At 52.0% G+C, this 21,049-nt stretch overlaps 1 protein-coding gene across 6 annotated transcripts in view; it reads left to right on the top strand.

Annotated features, from left to right (window-relative positions):
* Positions 1-21,049, top strand: part of RUBCN (rubicon autophagy regulator) — a 40,656-nt gene that overhangs the window by 12,775 nt on the left and 6,832 nt on the right. For 5 of the 6 annotated variants that reach the window (XM_068954785.1, XM_068954781.1, XM_068954780.1 and 2 more), the window contains 16 exons: positions 3,135-3,218; positions 4,379-4,538; positions 5,741-5,847; positions 6,436-6,576; positions 6,837-6,993; positions 7,507-8,067; positions 8,671-8,715; positions 10,635-10,730; positions 11,569-11,684; positions 12,149-12,347; positions 12,726-12,827; positions 13,626-13,700; positions 16,732-16,792; positions 17,725-17,857; positions 20,125-20,270; positions 20,624-20,688. In XM_068954785.1, the coding sequence (XP_068810886.1) occupies positions 3,135-3,218; positions 4,379-4,538; positions 5,741-5,847; positions 6,436-6,576; positions 6,837-6,993; positions 7,507-8,067; positions 8,671-8,715; positions 10,635-10,730; positions 11,569-11,684; positions 12,149-12,347; positions 12,726-12,827; positions 13,626-13,700; positions 16,732-16,792; positions 17,725-17,857; positions 20,125-20,270; positions 20,624-20,688 (2,248 nt within the window). The remainder of the gene's footprint in view (positions 1-3,134; positions 3,219-4,378; positions 4,539-5,740; positions 5,848-6,435; positions 6,577-6,836; positions 6,994-7,506; positions 8,068-8,670; positions 8,716-10,634; positions 10,731-11,568; positions 11,685-12,148; positions 12,348-12,725; positions 12,828-13,625; positions 13,701-16,731; positions 16,793-17,724; positions 17,858-20,124; positions 20,271-20,623; positions 20,689-21,049) is intronic. The other variant, XM_068954782.1, reaches the window with a different exon arrangement.

The following is a 21,049-nucleotide window of genomic DNA, read 5'->3' as shown; positions in this document are numbered from 1 at the left end:
ATGTTTTTTCTAAGTACCTGTGTCCTCTCTTCTTTCATCCTGCTGCAACCTGCAGCGAAATGTTAAAGCTGAATTTACAATGAGTCAGCCCCATATCATGTGTACTTGGACAATTCCCCAGTGAGGTCTGGCAAGAGAATCCTCGTATCTTTACTGTTTCTGATTAGCTTTGTTAATAATTGGGGCCAACAGCCTAGTCTGCACTCTGCATGAATGGGATCTCTTTCCGTGCTCTCATCATCCCTTGCAGTTGCTCATCCAGCCATTCCCTCCTCCATGACTACCTGAAAGCATTTTTCCTTTCCACTCTGGAGAGCGCTTGTGTGCAGAGGCATGAAGATCTCTCCTTCAGCTTACTATTTCTGCCACAATTACTTCAAAATGGAAAGTTAAAGTAAGCCTGTGGGACATGCTTTGGGGCAAGCTTCCCATCAGCCAGCTCTGCAACTGAATGAGCAGAGCAGAGAAAGCTCAAAAGGTTTACCCAGGGCCAGCTTGCGTCCAGACGTAATAAAACTGCGTTTATATAGCGCTGCACCCAAGCTAATAGGCCTCCAGAAAGAGTCAGGCAGGCAGGCCCTCCCAGCATGGCACTTTGCTACCTGGATTTGTTAGGTGAGGTGACGCTCATTAAGGACGGCGTGCTGTTGCTGTTAGGCCCCAGTGGCGCAGGCTAGTGACCTTTGCTGGGAGATAAGCGGAGAAAGAAGTTACCTCTTAAATGCAAGGTGTACAGTGCTCCTTTCTGACAGACAGTCTTGAATGATTGATCCTTGTCTGTGTATCAGCTGCTTTTCATTCCAGAGCTTAAGGAAAATTAGACCTGCAAAGCAGACAACGTTACCTTTCTTGATGCTTTTGTCGCTATGTAAAGGCAGTTCTTTTAGTTAAAAGTCTCCTGTGCTTGGGGATGTGTGACGCTACAGAAGTCTCGATCTAAAATAGCTGTAAAGGGAGGCTGATTAAAAAATATAAAGTTTCCTAACAGAAGTGTTTTTGCATTTGTTCCAGCCAAACACTTCCTTTTTATTTTATTTTTTTAATGTCAACTTTGTTTCTACAATGAGAAATTCGATATTACATGTACATGTTAAGAGAACTAGGGGGAGAGGTTTTTTAACCTTTGAGTGACTTTTATTTCTTTGTCAAAAAAAATCCAGCTGCATCTAAAAGACTAAAATTTCCATGTTGATTTTTTAGGCTTCAAAGACCCAAACAAAACCCCAAAACAAAGAAACCACAAAACAGAACCTATGCGTCTGACATTTGTGAAAGAGGAAATAGAGATGGAGGAAAAAAATCAGCATTTTGGTGAAGAGAGGCATTTCAGGGCTGTGTTTACACACGATAAAGTGATGAGGAAAATAGCAACTTTTGTACAGTTCCTCTTTAACTGGAAGAGTAACTAAAAAAAAGTAGCTGGTTGTCTGAATAAAGGTGAGGCAAACGGCAACAAAGAGCTAATAGAAATGCAATGCTAAGAGCATGCTGCATCGAATTTCTTATCTGCAGTGCTCAGCCCTGCTGGTGTCCTTGTTGGTGGTTTGCCATATTAGAAGACAGCAATTGTTGCTGTTTTTGCTGGGATGTACTTCCATGTTGCCCTTTGTGTTCCCTTGCTAAAGTCTGACTCTTTGTGCAGAGCTGAGTCGTCAGGACTCTCCTCCAGGTCCTGCTCTAGCAGGAAGAGGAATGGTGATAATGGGAACTCAACTTTGGACTTGGCAAACCTTCAAACGCAATAAGCAAAGAGGGATGTGTATGTGACGCAGCGATGCACGGAGTGATTGGGAGGATTCAGACAGAGGGCTGAGTCCCCAACTGTGCTGTGCCATAAATGCAGGTAGCATCTGAGAACTGTTCCCTTCTGTCTATCTGCATTCCCCCTTTTCTGCCCAGCAGTGGTGGTGTTGGCTCTACTCCGTGATCTACTGATGAGCTACAGTTGGCATAGCGTGTTTTTAGGATCCTTCTGCACCACAGCAGGGGTGTGGGCCTTTCAGTGCTGTGTCCCTTCCCTGTCTTAAGATATATCCCTATCTCCGTTGTATGATGGACTGGGATCTTGATGGACGAAAAAAAGCTTGGGGGATCTGTTGTCTTGCTATAGCTTCACTTGTGGAGCTGAATGCACAACTGATGGGTCAGTGTGGCAGGGGCAGCAAATGACTTATCTACTTCAGGCCAGTGTTTCTTTACTTGATCTCTTTCCCCCTTTTGTATCTTCAAAACTTCCTTTTATACTCTCCTTTCATTATTTTTTCTCTCTTGTGCAGCGCCGTTGCTCCTCTTCTCTCTGTTTTCTATGGGCCCATTTTCCCACCTTGCTAGGGTTAGAGGCTGTCCGCTCATGGTGACACGGGGCTAGCGGGAAATATCTTTTAGCTGGTGCTGAGGTTCTGCAGGGCCAGGGACTCAACTTGCCATGGTGCTTTGCCCCTGGAGTTGACTACGTGAGAGACATATAGCCTGTTGCAGGAGCAGGGAGGGCAACTTCAATTCAAAGGCCTGTTCTTCCTTGTAGCAGCCCCATGGCAGCAAGGATGATGAGATAAACCCAGGGCTACACAACTACCTTGTCCAGGGAGAAGGGTGATGGGGCCTTACTGAGCAAGTCTGCAGTTCTTTCATGTGATGAAAGGTGAATGCCCTGGATCAGGCTTCCAGGACTGGCAGTCCAGTGCTGGGATTGCCCAGTCTGTGGCTGCTTGGGCTCTGTATATCCTTCCAGTTGTTTCTCCTCTGCCAGTGATCTCACCTACTCTATCAAGTGTGCTGTGTCTGCTTCTTCTTTGGATATGAAGAGTTCTCAGGACAAGCCAGAGGTGGGTGTTGCTGTCCGAATAGTTCTCCGTCCTGAAGCCTTTAGGCAGGAGGCTGTTGGGAGCAGGCTTGTGGGCTGTATAATCAGTCCTGGCAGGTTGTAGGTTGAATGCCCTATTCTAGATGGCCAACTCTCTTATTTTGCATTTGCTCGGGAGGATTTAATCACTCCTTCCCTCTCAGTGCCTGTTGAATCATGTGGCAGCTCTGCTGGAGGTGTCCGATGTCCAGATTCACTGCTCTGAACTTGCTGCACCAGGCAGCATTGCAGTGGGACTTTGGTGGAGTCTAACTCTGTGTTTCCTGGGCAGGTGTGTTGCAGACAGAAGGATTACTGGCAGTTTGTGAAAGACATTCGCTGGCTGAGTCCCAGCTCTGCTCATCACGTGGAAAAGGTGAGTTCTGGTGGGGTGGCTTTGCATACTGAGCAGGGAAGGAAGAGGGTGGCTGGGGTGTGAGCCTCCCTGGTGAATTAGCGTTGCCTTGACTGTTGGCCTGCCGTGGATCAAGTGGCAGGCAGTGGGGCTGATGGGGAGGGGACAGCTTGCTCAGCCCCTCAAATATGGGGGCTGAGCCAAGCAGGGCAGCCATGTGTTTGTGTACAAGCCACGTCCCAGGAGCTCTGCATGGTTTCAGCTTAGACAATCGGCTGCTTATTTCTCACAGGCCAGTCTCCAACTCCGCGTGGTTGGGTATAACAGGGATCACCAAGGGAACCAGCACAAGTGGTGCTTCTCTATGTTGATGGGTGATTTATGCAGCTGTACAAATCTCTAAAGGTTTCGGCTGTCCCATTTCCTGGTTGTGTCTTGGCCCGATTATTCACTTGGTTCTTCTATTCCTGGCTTGTGCCCTCTGCTGACACAGGGACATACCTGTGTCTCGCTCCTCAGCTGCCCTGTGCCCTGACGGACCCCTCAGCGCAGAACACTCTCTCTGTGGCACAGATACAGAAGCGTGAGCAGGGTCTGTGGCCTCTGCTGCAGTCTTCTCTGGGGAGTGGTGAGGAAGAATGCAAGGGGCTGACCACTGGTGGTCTGTATGTGCAACGTGCTCCTGGGCCTGTGCTCAAGGCCAGCTCAGGGAGGATGCGAGGTGTGACTGCCCTCGGCAGTGCAATCCAGCTCTTTAACTCAAGCTGCAACTGCTCAGGCTCTTAGCTGTAGTGTTCCTCAGTTAATTTGTCAGCAAGATGACGATTGTCCCCTCAGGAAAGCAATTGCATTTGGGAGTGTGGGGTTCTGCGAGGTCAGGGCTGTAACACATGGGTGGGAGAGCACGCAGGAGAAATATGTAGTGCTGGTGGCTGTAGGGAGAACTTTGGTCACTGGCGCTGGTTGACCTTTGAAGTGTTGTTCTTCTCCAGTGCTTTTGTCTCCCTGTCTTGCCTTGGTCAGTGGCTAGGAAGCTGCTAGGACGTGACTGTGTTCCCACTGACAGTTACTGGTGCTGGAAAGCTGCCGTTATCTGGGGCCAAAGTGTGAGCTGTAAAGGTGGAATAATCTCCTCTATTAGTCTCTGCATACCTTAACTGGTGTGTGGTGTTCATTTGCAGTTCATCAGCCTGCATGAGAACGGCCAGCCCAACACAGACGGCCTAAGCGATCAAGCTGTTGCGAAGCTGTGGCTGCAACACAGCCTGCAGTTCCACTGCCTCTCGGCACAGCTGAAACCCCTCCTGGGCAACAGGCAGTACATAAGAAAATTCTATGCAGGTAAATAGAGACGGGCCTTTTTCCTGTTCTTATGAAAATGTCTAGCTGGGCCTTTCCTCCCTACTAGGGATTGGGCTGGGTTTCAGAGCAAAAGGAGGTATGTTGGGGAAACTACAGTGCCTGCTGGAGATGGAGACCAGGCTAGGAGGGTGGTGAGGGAGCTGGGCCTCCCACGGATGCAGAGTTGCTCAGGAGCATCACCCGGCCCTGCTGGCTCAACCCCTCTGGTGGCATTCCAAGCCACGTGCCGTCTGCAAGCGAGGGAGGTAGCAGGAGGGGTGGTTTGCATTGGAGCGATCTGTGCTGTCAAAGTGGGCGACCTGAATGCTGGAGGCTCAGCTTGGATGCACATAGGAGTTGCTGGGCTTGGGCTTTCTGCAGTGAGCCTGTCTGGAGCGTGCTTGGTCCTACCTGTTTCTGGGCTTTCCTCACTGTCCAAATGAGAGCTTGAGCCTGTGTGAAGGCACAGAGCATCGTCAGCTTCTCCCTCCTGATATCTCAGAAGTGTGGGCTGTAGCAGCTTTTTGTGTGGGCTTGAAGGTTTCTGCTGCAGGTAGTGAATCGGCCTGGTGTCGAGTGAGGGCTGAGTCTATACATAACCCTTTGTGTCTAGGGTTGCGTGAGAGGCCTTGGGGAAAATGTTTTGTCCTTTGAAGAGAAACGAAATGGGGAAAGAAGTTCGGCTTTGAATCATCTCCTCTTTCAAAAATATTTTGAGCCTTTTTTCTCCGTGTGAAGAATTCTGAACAAAGAGCTCAAGCTCTGACCTTAGATGACATATGGAGATGCAGCTGCATATCTACTTTGTAGATAAAAATTGAAGCAAAAACTTTGCGCAACTCTATGTGTGATAATAATTTTTTGGAAAGCTTGACGTTTTATCAAAAAGAAAAAGTTTGTAGCGAGGACAAAAACACCTGTGTTCGTCTGTGACAGGATCTTTCTTTAATCCTGTGCTTTTGAGTAATAGGGAGAGAAGTTTTTCAGCAGCCCCTTTTTAATCAAAACAAAAACCTTAGCCCAGAATGTAATAATTTGGAGTGGGAACCTTTCAGCTAAGGTTTAGGCTGGATCTGGGAGACTCTCTCGCCTCCTTGGCTAGAGGGTTAGGGCCTAGTCCAGCACCTTGCACTTCCCAACTCCTTCGTGCTAGGGGCAGTGGGTGGGAGAGACCCCACTGAGCAGCACTCTCCTCTCTGCAGATACTGCCTTCCTGCTCAGTGACGCCCACGTCACGGCCATGTTACAGTGCCTGGAGGCTGTGGAACAGAACAACCCCAGGCTCCTGGCTCAGATCGACACATCCATGGTGAGTTGAGGCCTCGGCTTTGCGCCTCTGGCTCTCTCCAGAACACTGTCCGCCTGTGACAGCTTGTACAATGTCTCATTCAGAGCACACAGAGCCCTTGGACAGGGGCCTGGACTTGGAAGTAGCAAAAGGAGCTCCAAGAGAGAAGGAAGGTGGTGAACTTTTCCCTGCGCTGTCTGTATGAGCCTGGCCGGATGTCGGGGTAGGGGGAGATGGCTGGTTGGAGCCCATATTCAAGCACCTCCATTCTGACTGGCTTCTAGGATTTGAGTGTGAGGACCTGGTAGCAGGAACCAGTTCTGTGTAAGAAACACCTTTAAAATGCTCTTCAGAAGTCCCTGTAGGCTTCAGGGCTAGCAAACAGAGCTGCCTGGTACTGAGGGACAGCCATCCTCAGAGGGGAAAGGCAGGCACCCAAGGCCTAGGGCACCTGGGTTCCTGCTCCTGGTGACGCCACTGACTCCTGGTGCAGCCCTGTGCCAGTCACCCCTCCAGAGGAGGGGAACAGTGGCTGCTTTCTTTGCAGAGAGCTCCTCAGAGAAGAGATACTAATGACGTTTTCATTAAATCGGGGCTGTGTTCTTTCAGCTGGCCGGCACGTCACTGCCATCCGTGTGTGCGTCAGGTCCCTCTGCTGGGACAAGAGAGACACGCGACCGCGACGCTGGAGGACATGAGAGCCGTCTGCCTGGGGCACTAGGCTGCCTGGATCATTGCACTGAGAGCCTGGTAATTTCCAGATGGGAGACTGTCATGTAGCTGTAAATAGAGAGCCGTTTCCTTTCTATGCCATACCATTTTTTTTTCTCCCCCCACCCTGCAGACCTAGCTGCCTTCTTCTGGGCGCTAGAGCTGCAGCTATCTTCACTGGCTGGAGACCAGGTGCTCACATGGGGCACTGCAGATCGATTCCTTTCTGTCTCCGTAGCTGCTCCTTTGACGTGTAGCCCTGTAGGTGCTGGTTTATTAATGATGCCACCTCTGTTCAGTTTACGAGGAAGAGTGAAGATCCGTCTCCAGTGACAAAGAGTCAGAGCCTGACTACGCTCCCTGGATCTCTGCATATCGCATCTGCACACTGCACACAACAGCGTTACTTTGGATCCTTCTCTGGCCTGCACCACCCAGCCTCTTCTGGCCTCTCAGGTAATGAGAGTGGGCTGGGAAGCTCGGAACAGGCCCCTTGTTCATTCAGCATCTGTTCATAGAATCCATAGTTTTCTCTGGATCGTCTCTCAGATGTCAAAATGCAGCCCTAAGGAGCACATGTTTGCAGCTCACTCAAGCTTCTGAACAAGCATGTTATAAAGCCCTTACCCCTCTGTGCAGCTGGCAGTAACACAGCGGGGTAAACGATCCTTGGGCGTGCTGTGAGCTTCCTGAGTTTCTGCACAAAGCAGAAGTAGTATGTGTGTGCTGTGGCCTTTTGGGCTGCTGCTTTGGAAATGGAGCTGCAGTTAGTACGAGGCCTTGCCTTTTTTCTGCTGTTAGATTCATTGCGCTGGACTGGTGCAGGGAGATCTCTGCCTGTTTTAATACGGAGATCCCTTATCTTTGCCCGTGGGGACGGGGCATGCTGCTTTGAAGCCATGTGCTTGTTGCCATAGAGTGGCCTGCTTGCGCCAACGTGTGTGACGTTCTGTTCCTGCCTCTGTCCAGACAGGAGACCAGCGAGCTCCTCTGTCTGCTCCACTACCAGCCAGCCTCAGGAACCCTGCTCATCCACCAGGTCCTCCTCCTTCAGTGCGGGCAGGTCCCCTCTGGAGCAGCCCAACTCTGTCACCCGCTGCCACATTCCCTCACCCAAAGACTCCTTCTCTCCAGCCAGTGAGATGAGTTCCAGCACCACGAGCCAGAGCGAGGACACTTGGATGGGGAGTCAGGATGATCCGCAGAGTGATGCTAACGATGGGCCGGAGTACCTGGCCATTGGGAACTTGGGGCGTCGGGGCCGGGCCTGCAGCAGCGCCAGCAGCAACAGTACCAACAGCAACAAGAGCAGCAGCTCCAACCTGTTCTCCTCCAGCAGCTCCCAGAAGCTGGACTCGGTCTCCTCCTTGGGAGAGCAGGGAGCGAGTGGTGGAGGTGGAAGCAGGGGCATGAGCCTGCTACGCCGGTCCAGCTTCTCGGAGGGACAGACCTCAGCTCCACAGAGCATCCTGAAGAAGAGCCACATGCGCTCGCACTCTGATACCAATGTGGCTTCGGGGAAGTTACATGGTAATGGGGCTACTTTTCTGGGTGTGGGGATTGGCTTTGGGGTATGGGCACAAACATGGGACGATGGCCTGTGAGAAGTGCTGTTACTGGGAGGCTGATGCTGGCTGCCACTTTGGCGCCATGTAACACAGGTCAGTGAGGGGACCTGTGGGTGGCCAGCTGGGAAGTGCGGTCTTTGCCCTTACCTTCCCTGCTATGTGCTGGAGAGGCTGGCTGACCTCTTGTTTCCCAGAATTCCTTGTGCCTGTCCGTTACTGGTGTTGGCAGCTGCCCTGTGGCCTTCCCCAGAGGCTTAGGAAATGGCAAGGATGCTGCGGCATAATCCGTCCTGCCTTCCCACTGACCTTGCCCAGCTGGTGTGTGAGGGCATGGGGCTGGGGCTTGGGCCTTTTGTCATCGTACTGGTAATTTGCTGGGTCTTCCTATGCTCTTGCGTGGGTAAAGACATTGGGGGAGGAGTGGGACACGAAGGAACAACTGGTTTGTTGAAGTCTGCCTGCTGGTGCTGCTTTCAGGTGAGAAATGCAGGTCCTTGTTGAGTGGTAACCAGTCTGTCTCTCTTTTCTCTCCCTTAATGCTGCCCTCTTGCTCCTCTGTGTCCAGGAGGCCTCAGGGATATCACCATTATAATAGAAGATCCAGTGGCAGGTTTGGGAGCAATATAACAGCCCTTCATCAGCAGTCATTGCGTTAAGTTCAGGATTTCCATCAACCCACTGATGTCCATCCATTTAGCAAAACAAATGAAATCTTTCTTCCCTAAGTCCCAGATGGTGCTTTGAAGGATGCCTTAAGTTTATGCATGCTACCTGGCTGAGGATCCCAGCTTGGTTTTTGGGTGTAGTGGACCAGACCAAGAATGGCGCCTGGCTCTCCTGCATGGCGTTACGAAGTGCTGACCAGCAAGTCCCTGAGCTGCCTCCCCTTGCCCTCTCTTTGCTTTGAAATCAGGAGAGGTTTCATCTCTCATGTAGGGAATAAAGGCTCAGAAAAATGGGCCATTTTCTTTTGCATGCGTTGAACAGCAGTGGTACTCGGTTTGTCTGACTCACATCTGCTAGATACTGAGAGATCCGCGGCTAGAAAGGCTCCTTTCTGGAGGTAGCAGGAGGAGTGCAAACAGACCTGTGCCCAGCCCTACGCCCTGTTCCAGCTCTCGTTCCAGCAGAGGATCCCAGCCGCTGCCTCGCTTTGCCATTCAGCAGCAAGCAGTTCCCCTGTTATTCGTTTCGTCTCCAGGCTGGTGCTCATGAGGTGGTTTCCCTACTGTTTTTCGATAGGGTTGAGGTGGCTTTGGGTGATCTTGTTCATGTAAAGCCTGCCAGGCTGCTATGAGAGCCTCTCACCCCGGCAGGTCTCATTTGCATGGCTGCTGTCCTGTGACCCAGGGTGTGGGGTGGATTGGTCCCGAGCCAGGTTCTGGCAGCTGTTTCTTTGTGGTCTCAGCTGGGAGCTGCTGGTGTCGTTGGGCTCTGGAGTCTCTAGACTGATCAGGGCTATGGCACGAAGCTGGAGGTTAAGAGGGACAGGAGATGCAAAGAGCAATGTTTGCCCTTCTGTTGTTCTCAGGACGTCAGCTGGAGCCTCTCCATGTCCATGCCTGTATGTTCTCATTCTCATTCCCCTCCCGACTCTTTGCAGGATATTTTCAATCTCCTCCTTCACCCCCAGCTGCCTAGGCCTTCCCATCTGGCAGCAGTCCTCAAGTTGCTCAGTTGCTCTGTTTAGATGTTCTCCGGGGCCACTGCTCTCCCTAGAACAGCAGCGGTTCCTTATCTCTGACTAGGCTGGCTCGTGGCAGTCACTACTGGCTCAGCCTGGCGGCGAATTGCACCGGAGTGCGGGCATGGGGCAGAGCCTTGGCAGCAGCGTGTGTAGGTCACCTTAAGCACTTCAGCCCAGAGACTCTGGGGTTGTTAGTGACGGTTGTGTGCAGGGAACCCTGCCTTTTCCTAGCTGGGCGTCAGCGTGTCCTTCACGTGCCTCCTTCCACCTTTATCCAGGCTGCTCTTCAGGGCTGGGAGCCCCACAGATACCTGGGCTGCTCAGGTTTCCTTTTATATCCTGACTCCTTGCCCTGTGGGTAGCTCTTCCCTTTGAGATGCTCTAGAAGGAAGAAGAGGGGGCTGGTAGAGGCACTTGCCAGAGACGGTTGCGTTCCCTGGTTCTGCTAGGGGTTAAAGAGAGAGTGGCTCTGGACTTGACCGCTCTGTGGCTCTCATGAGTTTCTCTCCTTTGTTCCCCTCCTCGTCTCCTCTTCCTCTCGGTGGGATCTGGCTTTGGGGAGGGCTTCAGGGCAGTTTGTTCGTGCCTCTTAGCCATGAGCTTGCCTTTTACCTACCTGAAATGCCCCTTTAGCTTTGTCCTCTTTATGGGTTTGGGCATGGGCTTGTGGCCTGCTCCATTTCGTATCTGAGACCAGCCGAGTGGATGATTTCCCTTGTTGATTCCCATCCATTTGTGCGTGCCCCTGTGATGATGAGCTCGTTCCATTTCACACCGTACTGTGGGCTGGGATGGGTGCCTCTTGGATACTGATGTGTGCATGGTGTTGTCATCCCTTGTAGAGTCCCATGGTGACACAGGTGGAGGAAGAGGGCCCATATCTGGTTCCACCCAGAGCAGTGAAGTAAGCACACCCAGCTCCCTCTACATGGAGTATGGTGAGTACAGTGAGCCCCAGTGGGGACATTTGCTCATGGTAAGACTCCTCCGCGTGCTGTAGTTCCTTCAGCTTCTGGCACCTGCTTGTGGCATACAGGCACAGGGGAGGTGGCTCCGTGGTGAGCCAGCTGGGCTCTGGCAGGGCTTGTTTGTGTGGAGATAGCAGCCGGAAGGTCTGTCTAGCTCTGTGCTTCAATTAATGAAGACTTCCAGATAGGCTAGTATTTGGATACTCCCAGATACTGGAGAGTGGAGATACTGGAGATGTGGGCTTTGCAGTAGCCAGTGTGGGTCCCGCAGCGTTGGTGCTGATCAAGTAGTTTCAGGGTTTTTATCTGCTGACCCCTTTGGGTTGGGTGCTGCCTAGGACCATATGAAATCAAGGTGTCCTTGTGCTCCAGGTCAGACCTGGCCCCTGCCCTGAGGAGGCTTGCGGCCATGTTGTTCATTGCTCTAATATTGCTGCCTTCTCATGTCAGAGTCGTGGAGAAACAAGAGAGCATCTGGCAGCAGCCAGAAAAGTCAAGAAGCTGCAAATCAGGGCTTCAGGACTGTCTGTGATCTCCTGCTCTTCAGCTTAGGGTGGGATGTCCAGGAGGCCGAGTGATTTCAGGATACTTGCTGTGGGATTTTGTGTTGTCATCTGAAGGGGCTCAAATTGGTTCCGTTAGACACTAGGAGCACAGACCTGACCACTCTGTCCTTACAACAGGATGGACCAGCTGTTGGCTGCGTGGGCTTGGTGGTGTCTTAGTGCAGAGTGCAGGCTGTTTCCCAGTGCTTTCAGCAGAGGATTTCCAAGTGCCTCCCTGATATGCTTGTCTTTTGCTTTTCTAGACTCTGGCCAGTACCTGAGCTCGGGGGAAGGGATGTTCAGAAGACCTTCAGAAGGGCAGTCCCTCATCAGCTATCTCTCTGAACAGGACTTTGGCAGCTGTGCAGACCTGGAGAAGGTGAGGGAGACAGCAGCAGCCTGTGTATGTGGGAGAAAGTATTTTTACTGCAGGTTCAGTGATTCTTCCCTCCTTAGGGAAGATAATCTCACGGTATTTCCTGCCCTAGAACTGTGCACAGAACTTCTGTTTTGAATCTGTGGTCAGAGTTGCTCATTGGTATGCTCCTGTTTGCGGCAGCTTTGCAAGATGTTGTGGCTCCTTAGGGGCGCCCCCAAAGTGGATGTGTTGTACATCCTTTTTGTAGGTTGCTCTGTGTGTTTTGCAAGAATTCTGGTGCCTGGGAAGGCTTGAGTTTCTAGGTCCTCATAGGAGAGTCAAGTTTCATAGGGTCAGCAGGGAACAAGGTCCTTTTACCACCCTCGAGGAATATTCCACTCTTTCCTGCCACAGGTAGGGGATAATGTTCTGCCAAGAGTCCCCAGGTTCCCTGTGATACAGCCCTGAATGGTTTTGCCTCACAGGAGAATGCCCACTTCAGTATCTCAGAGTCACTGATTGCTGCCATTGAGCTGATGAAATGCAACATGATGAGCCGGCAGCTGGAGGAGGAGGAGGAAGACAGCGACAAGGAGATCCAGGAGCTTAAACAAAAGATTCGCATTCGGCGCCAGCAGATCCGCACCAAGCACCTGTTCCCTACCTGCCAGATGGGCTCAGACAGTGGGTGATGTCTTTTGGGCTCATCAACTGGTGGGATGTGGGTTTTCTGCCCGTTGCCTGTCCTTATAGCATCCTGCCTTCCTGCCTGTTCATGGGAAATAATCATATTGTTGCCAGGGTGCTGCAGAGATTTGCAAAACTCTGCTACTAGTGGAAGACCATAATGGGACTGATACTATACCCATGTAACACTTGTGCCATGGTAGCACTGAATTGGGAATACCTTTTCACCAGGAACCCACAGTATTTTTCACCCTTAACATCCATCCGTCCTTGCCTGACCCTGTCTGGGTATCAGCTTCTTCCTTAGCTGTCAGTGTCCTGTTCAGACTGCTTCCACTGATGGCCTGGCTGTGTTGCGTTTCCTTTGTCTTCCAGGCCTTGTGGCGACAGACAGCGGGTCCCAGTTCAGCTCCCATGGCTCCATGCGCCTGTCTGATTCGGGCTCTGCAGAGGATGTGGAAGAGTATGAGATCCAAGGTGAGAGGGAAAGGCTGTGTTAGGTGCTTGCTTAGAACCAGACTTCTCCTGGGTATGATTGTATTGAGGTCAGTCACGCTGAAGAAGAGCACGTTCCTTGGCCTTCAAGGTGGCTTTTTCCAAGCAAATGGCTGAATCCTGAGCATGAGCAGAGCAACCAGTTCCCCTCATGTGGTGGCATGACTTGCCTCTGAAATCTTCTATAATCCTTTAGTGTACAGCACCTCTAGCTTGTAGGTGGTTCTTGTTTCACTTGCCAGGTCTGCAGAGCTAGCGTCACAGGTTTAGAGGAGAGAGATGGGAGACTCCTTCTGTCCTCCTGCCCAGGCAGAAGTCATAATTTTGAACGCTTTTCTCTCAGGTGGGAGTAGATGATGCTGGCCATATCCTGACCTGTAATACCTGTGAGCTCTGTTCCTGGCAGCTTGAGTGACCAAACTTATTGCCTACAGGAGAGTTGTCTGAGTCCCTGGGTGTCCCTTTCCTTCAAAGCCTGGTTCATCCTCCAGGGTAGATGACTCATTTCTCAGCAGTACTATAAAATACAATAGGAGAAGACAGTGCAGTCCAGTCTCCAGCTATAAATTCTTACTCTTCCTGTCTCTGACTGCTGACAACACAGCCCTTGTTTCAGTCCCTGAGGGCTAGATTTTGGGCTCAATTTGAAGTCCATGGAGGGGTTATGTGAATTCTGTTCTGGGCTTCTCTCATGTGAGTGCTACTCTTGTGTTATGCCCTTTCTCTTTGGCCTGGCCAAAGCACTGAAGTGAACTGTTTTGTCATCATCGTGTTATACAGATGGTAACGATGGATCTAACCTGATTCAAATGTCCAAGAACGGCCTCTCAGTGTCAATGGCTTCCTTGTTCTCAGGTAGTACCCCGTAGCGCTCCCTTGCGGCGCGCGAGCGTGTGTGTGCAAGGTGTGTGTGTGCGTGCGCACGTGCACACTTTTCAATGTGTCCCCTCTGGGTATCACAGGGAGAGCAGAGGCCTGGATCTGTGTACAGACATCTGAGGTGTTGAGTTCATGCTGCATCAGCCAATCAGCTTCAGACCACACACAAAATCACCGAAATTCACTGCCAGATGCTGGCTCAAGCCACTAGTGAGGGTATTTCTGCTGTTCTCCCTCACTGCTCTGTGCATGACCAGCTCCTTGTTACCTCTGGGATGCCTAATTTGGGAACTGTGAACGACGTCATCCAAGTAACAGTGGGAAAAGCTATGGAAGGGTGAGGTGTTGCAGGAGGGCAGAGAGGAGCGAGAGCGACTCTGCTCTGGGCACCATCTCTGGGGTGTGTTTTCTGTACAATATTTTGGATATATCAGGCACGCCCACTGTAGTTGCCTGGGGTAGGGCTCAGCAGGGCAACGATACAGGGCTCTGTAGCTGCTGAAGGCAGAGCCTGGGCTGGGTGAGTGCACAGTGCCTTTACGACGTGGGACCAGGTCTCCATCCCAGAGAGTCTCTCCCTCTCCAATGTTATGGCTTTGAGTGGAGCTGCCCTGCAACTCCCAGTGTAAATGAATGCTTCTCTGATCATATGCAAGACAGGGAGAGAGCCAGGAGGGAAGGAGCCTTGCTCTTAGAATGACCCTGCTGTCAGCTTTCACCCACCAGGCAGGCCTAGCACAGGCCCAGAGCTCCAGCTGGTGCGTTGGGGAGAGCTATTCTGCTCCACTCTGTGGAGCTGGGGTGCTCTAAGTTTGGTCTGAGCCACAGCCAACCCTTCCCATCCTGTTCAGACTTGCCTTAGGAAAGAATCCTTCCACAGGGAAGTCCTGGAAGGAAGAGCAGAGAGAGCAGATGGGGTGCAGGCATTTTATTCACAGTGGAAGCCCCGAATATTGGGATCATGCGCAGCCAGGTATCGCTTAGCCAGCGCTGCTGATCCATCCAGTCGGACATTCAGCGTCAGCGCGTTGCTCCTGCTGGACGTGATGGCACACAGAGCTGTCGGCCCTGCTGTATCCTATGTTTACAAGGCCTGTGGGTTCAATGCCAGGGTTTAATGTCTGCAGTTGAGGCTGGGGAGGGAGTGGTGACATGATGCCAGTGCTAGTCCCTGAGGGAGACTAGGGTCAGATCTAGCTCCCTTTCCCATCCCTGAGATGATGCCAGGCCCTGCCCAAGGCCCCACCTGTAATGCTTGGCCCGTACTGTACTGCGTGTGCTCCACTGTTTGCTTGAGTTTGTCATAGTCTAGGACCATGCAGCGCCTTTCTGCACAGAGCTGAAGGCAATAGAGCATGGCAGATATGTCTGTCCAGTGTTGTACGTAGTTGGGAGGCTATGTTTGCCAAGTTCCCTGTTTTCTGCATCTAGAAATCTGTGTGATATAAATATGTGGATTGCTTAGCATTGGGATGCTTTCATGTGCCTGATTTTAGCAATGGGTGTCAAACAAGGAGGGTTAAGTGTCCATGCTGGACTCTGCTGGCGTGATGATGTAAATTTACTGTAGGGGCTGTGAAGGTTTACCTTGGTTCTTTGCATGTCTTTTCCCTTTCTGAGGTCAGCAGCATTTGAAGGCAGGTTCCTTGTTGCCATTCACACCTGCAGAGTACTCTGCCCTGCTCCTTTGGGAAGTCCTGCTCTGCTTTGTGCTAGGACAGCCCCAGAAGGCAGGCCCGCTCTCCCTGACAGCTCAGGGCGTTGGCTCTCTCTGCAGGGCTGGACTGCGATTTTGAGGGCCTCGGTGTGCAGCGGGTGCCAGGACGGGAACGGATGGGCACTGCGTGGGTCCATGTAGCCAACCTGCTCAGGACAGATGAGCAGAGTGACCCTAGAGCTATGCCTCCCCGTGCCACATGCTGAGCAGCTGGGTCAGGAGAGCAGCTGCTTGTGGCAAGCCTATGTTTAGATACAGGGTGGTCGCTGCAGATCCCATTCCTAGAGCTCCGCAGGGATGCAAGGAGGGGACCCGCTGGACTTGAGGCTGTGGCCTCTTTCCTGCCTTGACCTAGAATTCTTTCCCTTCACATCCCTTCCTCCCTTTTTCTGGGAGTTTGTCTCTAATGAAAGATGGTTTCTTTCCATTTATTTCTGTCTGCTTTGTACTGCTGAAAGAATCTCCTGTCCCAGGGTTCCTCTGCCATTCAGATAAATTCCCTGTCAGGGTTTAACGGTGAAACCTTCCAGAGTGACAGGTGAGTGATGAAGGTGTCGCTTGGAAACTGCTGTGGTACCTGAGGCCGGCACCAAGGAAGAGTATGTGGCTAGAGGAGTGGTGCAGTCCTGGGCAGCTGGAAAGCCGATGGATGGGTGGAGAACAGGACCTCACAATAGCTTAACTTGGACCCTCCCTCTTAGGGAGGGTGTGATGGGTCTGTGGCCTCTATAGAGGGGTGGCCCCTGTGGCTGCTGGCCAGTTCACTGCATTGATCTTGAGATGTCTCTCGAGAGTTGGGCTTAGGCTGCCAAGCCCCGTCATTGTGTGGATTGCTGATGAGCTGTGGCATGGCCAAGGTTTTATCTTACAGGTTGTGGTTAAGTAGAGAGAAGTGTTCTACATCCCATTGCTAATCCTCTGCATACTAAATATTGTTGCTAACCCTGCCGTTATGTCCTCCTAGCTCCTACTCTGTGTGCGTGTACTTTTTCAGGCCATATAACCTCTAGGACTTCGTGTGTGACTTGTACCAACGATCTCTTGTCATTCCCCAACCCTAGGTCCGCTGTGTTTTTACAGCATCCCCACGTGTCCTTCCCTTTCAACTCCAACAGGTGACTGGTTAGATTGCACCTCTCCTTGCTGCTCCTTGTCACTGGTAGAAGTTGATGCTCTAGTTTATGTGTTTCTAAACAGCTGGATGAGTTTTAAAGTGAAGCTTTGGCTTGAAGTGAGTGTATCCCCCTGCCCTGCCCTGCCTGCTCCACCTTGTACCTGTTTATGATTCAGATGCAGATATCAAGAGGAACCCAGCCTCCAGCAGGAAGTCCTTTCTCTCTTCGGAGTCCATGTACGTCTTCGACTCGTAGTGAGACATCTTGGTACCAAGTTCCCTTTCCTGCCCAACTCTGCTCTTCCATGCGCATCTGCTGTTGATTCACCTTGGAGCGGGCATCCTTCCCTCCCTCCCCACACTTCCTTAGGAGTGGGGTACAGCTGTGTCCTAGTCTTGAATTTGGGAAGCAGCACCTGGATTGGTCAGGATCAGTGGCATACTGCTTGGGCATGAGGTAGATACGTTGTGGGTTGGTGTCAGGAGAGATCCCAGTACCTCCTAGTAGGTAAGAGGCTGGGGAGAGAGAGGAGCTGGCATGATTTGGAGCAGTTATACTTGCTCCTGGCTTGCTGCTGAGCTCTGAGCTTCTGCTACCTTCCCACCTTCCCCTCTCTCAGCTGGGACACCCTGTTTGCCTGCGTGATGCTGCTGCCTTCTCTCCAACCCTTGCTGCTGTGCTGTGACCCAGAGGTGGAACTGCTGAGACGTGGCAGTGCTTCCCAATTCCCTATACAGTGGAACAACAGCTTAAACATTAAGCACTCGGTCCTTTCCTGGCACTGCCCCAGGGCAGAGAGGTGGGAGTTGTGGGGTGGTAAATGACAACCCATTTTAAGCATAGCTGCTGTGTTAATGCTCTGAAAACAAGACCAGTTGGGATGCAGAGATGCTCTGCGTGTTGGGTGAGGTGAAAAGCTTTGTTTCTGCTTGGCAGCTTCTCAGGTAGGTTAGTATTGTGAGAGCAGTTACTCCTGTCTCGTACAGACACTGGCTCTCACTTTGGAACTCCCCCTGCAAACAGGGCACAAGTTTAAGTTTCGTTAGGTGAGATATTTTTGTGCTGACCTTTCTAAATAGTTGCTAAAAGTTGCTTTCTAAACAAATAGGGGGGTTTATGAAGAGGGTATAGCTCTCAGATGCCCGGTACTGTCTCCTTCATTGTCTAGATCCCACTCCTTCCTCAATTCGAATTCGGCAGAGGCTGTGGCCATGGGTCTGCTGAAACAGTTTGAAGGCATGCAACTTCCAGCTGCCTCTGAACTGGAATGGCTGGTCCCGGAGCACGATGCCCCCCAGAAGGTAAGTATGGGGGTGTGTGTGCGCATGTGTGTGTGCGCGTGCACATGCAGAAGGGTGGCAGAGTCACTAGGACAGTTCCACAAAGGTATGTGGGCACTGTCTGGAGGTGCCAGGACAGAAGTGAGATGGCAGTGAAGCACACTGGGTGGAGAAGCGTACAACACAGAGCTCCCGCTGCTCTCTAGAAATCCCAAGTCACTGATTACATCCTGAACCCCTGGCTTTGCACCCACTTTGTGTCCACTGCCCAGGGGCTTTGCTGGTCCTGACGGTCCCTTTATGGAGCTGGAGAAGGGAAGGTTTTGCTTAGGCTGTTTGTGTTCGCCAGAGCTGTGGCTTTGGCCTGCGACACTGTCGCTGTGTGGTACCTTGTACAGCAGCCGGTATCCAGGTCGGCTGCAAGGACATCTGGGAATGACAGCGGGTTGCAGGCAGGAGATGTGCGGGGTAGAGCTGGGGCAGTGGCTCAGTGGCTCAGCCTGCAACAGCTGCTCACTGGCCACTCTTGCGGAGTGCCTTGATGAGTTATTTGCTGTTGCTTTTCAGGGCCTGGGATGGTCTCTAAAAAAAGCTCTTTAGGCGTCCTGGCTGGTGTAAGAAAAGGCAGCTTTCCAGAAAGCTCCTGCTGGTATGTTGGGAGTGTACATTGTGCCTGGAGGGAGCATGCATGGACCATAGTGTGCACTAACTGTCTCAACTGAGCAGTGCCCAGCTGGGTAATGTAAGCATGTTCCCCTCTGGTGCAGAGGGCAGTTTGAAGGCAGGACTTTCTGCTGGTGGTGCCTAATACCAGTTCTCCTCCTTTGCTGAGGCCAGCTGGGAAGGCAAAAGGGAGCTTTGTCAGAGTCAGTGTAAACCTCCAGGACAGCCTAGACCACTCCTAGACCCTGCATGGCATCCCTGCTGTGCCTGCTCAGAGCCCTGCGGATGAGAGCATGCCGATCTGGGGCCTCTCGCAAATGAACATGCTGCCAATATGCCAAATGGTTCCTTTATTCAGGCACCAATGTTGGAAACGAGCTGTCAGGGTGCACTGGGGTCTGTCTGGGCACTCAACTGCAAAGGTCTCTCCTTTGGGCACTAGAGAAAAGAGCTATGAGCTGAAGAACTACTTAAAAAACAAGAGGTGTTTTCAGTGGTGTCAAGAGCTCCCTCAGAGCCACCCAACCCAACCCTGTGGACGAGACTTGTTCTCTGCACCGCTTGGAACATGTTCTCTTCTAGCGTTTTGCAGCCATGTCCTGCTGGGGAGCAGTGCCTTGGCCTTTTCCTACTAAAGTGTGCTGAGAATAACGTTGGCATCATGGCAGGGTGTGCCTGTCTTGTGCTCAGACCCTCCCCCACGTGGTTTCCTAGCAGCGGTTGCTGTGTTTCGTCTCCTGTAAGCCCAGGTTGCTTGTTGATGGGTACTGTCACAGGGCTCTAAAGGACTTGGGCTCAGTTGGTACTTTAGCTCAGCTCCTTCTGCCCTTTGTAGGGCCTGCTGTGCACCAGGACAAGGGAGGCTCTGTGCAGTGCTGTGGTAGGGACCGTTGCCTCTTCCCTCCCAGGGGGACACCACTGTCACCGCTAGGAGGTTAGCAGGGGAGTTTTGGTGTGCTGCTGCTGGCAGAGTGGCTGAGTTGTGATGAGCTTTGGTGTCAGTCTGAGGCATGTATTTACCAGAGGTGCAGCTCTTCTCTTTGCAATGCCCTGACTTGGGACTACAAGATGTGCTATCCCTCAATTACTGTGGCTGCACCTCTTCCTCCCTTGGCCCTGAACGCACCGAGGACATGCTCAGATCCCTCTGGAGTGGTCTGCTCTTTAAAGGCACTGCATTTACCATCAGTGTCTTCCACGCTGCTCGGTGCTGAGCTCTCCCTCAGACTGTTCTGCTTGCTTGTGACCTCATGCGCTGCAGGGCTGGAGCATCACAGCCTAGTGAGCTGAGAGACCAGCTCTGCCTGGGAAGCTTGGAGAGGCTTGCCCAGCTCTCTGGGCTGCCTGGAGAGTAGGAAGGGGGTGAAAATGCCTGGAAGAGCCCTTGTGGAGCTGGGTGCAGCAGAACTGGGCTCTGACAGCAGAGTGCTCAGTTCCCCAGGGAAATCCTTTCTGCAGCTCCTCCATTCAGCTGGGGCGGTCTAGTTTTGGGGCAGGTGTGGGCAATGGGTGCCAGGCTGTTTTCCTGTCCACAACCTCTGATTGTAGACACCTGTTAAGCCACCTTGTTGCATTGCCTTTGTGGTGCCAGGCAGCACTCTGACCCTCTTGCCTGCTTCTCCCAGCTCCTGCCCATTCCCGACTCTCTGCCCATCTCTCCCGATGATGGAGAACATGCCGACATCTACAAGCTGAGGATTCGTGTGCGTGGAAACCTGGAATGGGCTCCGCCGCGACCACAGATCATCTTCAACATTCACCCAGCCCCAACGTAAGGACCTGCATGGCAGAGGGCTCCCCAGGCACCTGCCCTTTCCCATCAACACCAAAGTTGATTATTTTCTCCTTCCCGCTTAGCATGTGGGGCTGCTTTCTGCTCTTAGCCCGACAAATCTGCATTCAGTCACCTCTGGCAGCTGGTGCTGCAAGACAGAGCCAGTGATGGCAGCAATGCCTTTGGTGCGCACTGGGGCACAACAGGGGCTTTTCACCTCTTTTGAAGTATTTTCTACGCTTGAGTGGCAAAGGGCATGGCTGCCTCTGCCAGCTGGAGCTGTGCCAGTGCCAATGCTCTGGTGCCAGCTGCTATCAGTGCTGAATTTGTCTTTTCTTGTCTCTGGGCAGGAGGAAGGTGGCTGTGGCCAAGCAGAATTACAGGTGTGCTGGCTGTGGCATCCGGACTGATCCTGGTGAGTGCTCGGACCCTGACCCACAACTGGAAAGTGGGGAATAACCTACGAACAAGTTGGAAGACACAGGGTGGGTAGACCATGGCAGAGATCAGCACAAGGTCACTGGGAAAATGGTATGCTCTTCCCCACTATCATTTCTCAGGCCTTTCCCAGCTCTGCCTGCAGGTCAAAGTGTACCACCCACAGAGGAGCCTCCTTCCCTAGGAGGTCATGGGCCTAGGGGAGGCAAGAGCAGCCAACCTGCCCTTCTGAGGGTGTTATAGATGTTGACTCCTCTAAGGCAATATCATCCGTTGGGGTCCTGTAAAGCGAGGGGCTTTGCACACTTTGTATTGTCTGGTAGACTAGTGGGTCTACA

The sequence above is a fragment of the Struthio camelus genome, chromosome 9 (genome assembly GCF_040807025.1).
Source record: "Struthio camelus isolate bStrCam1 chromosome 9, bStrCam1.hap1, whole genome shotgun sequence".
In the NCBI taxonomy this organism is placed as follows: Eukaryota; Metazoa; Chordata; class Aves; order Struthioniformes; family Struthionidae; genus Struthio; species Struthio camelus.
The sequence above is the reverse complement of the archived record's forward strand: the minus strand, read 5'-3'. Positions and strand labels throughout refer to the sequence as shown.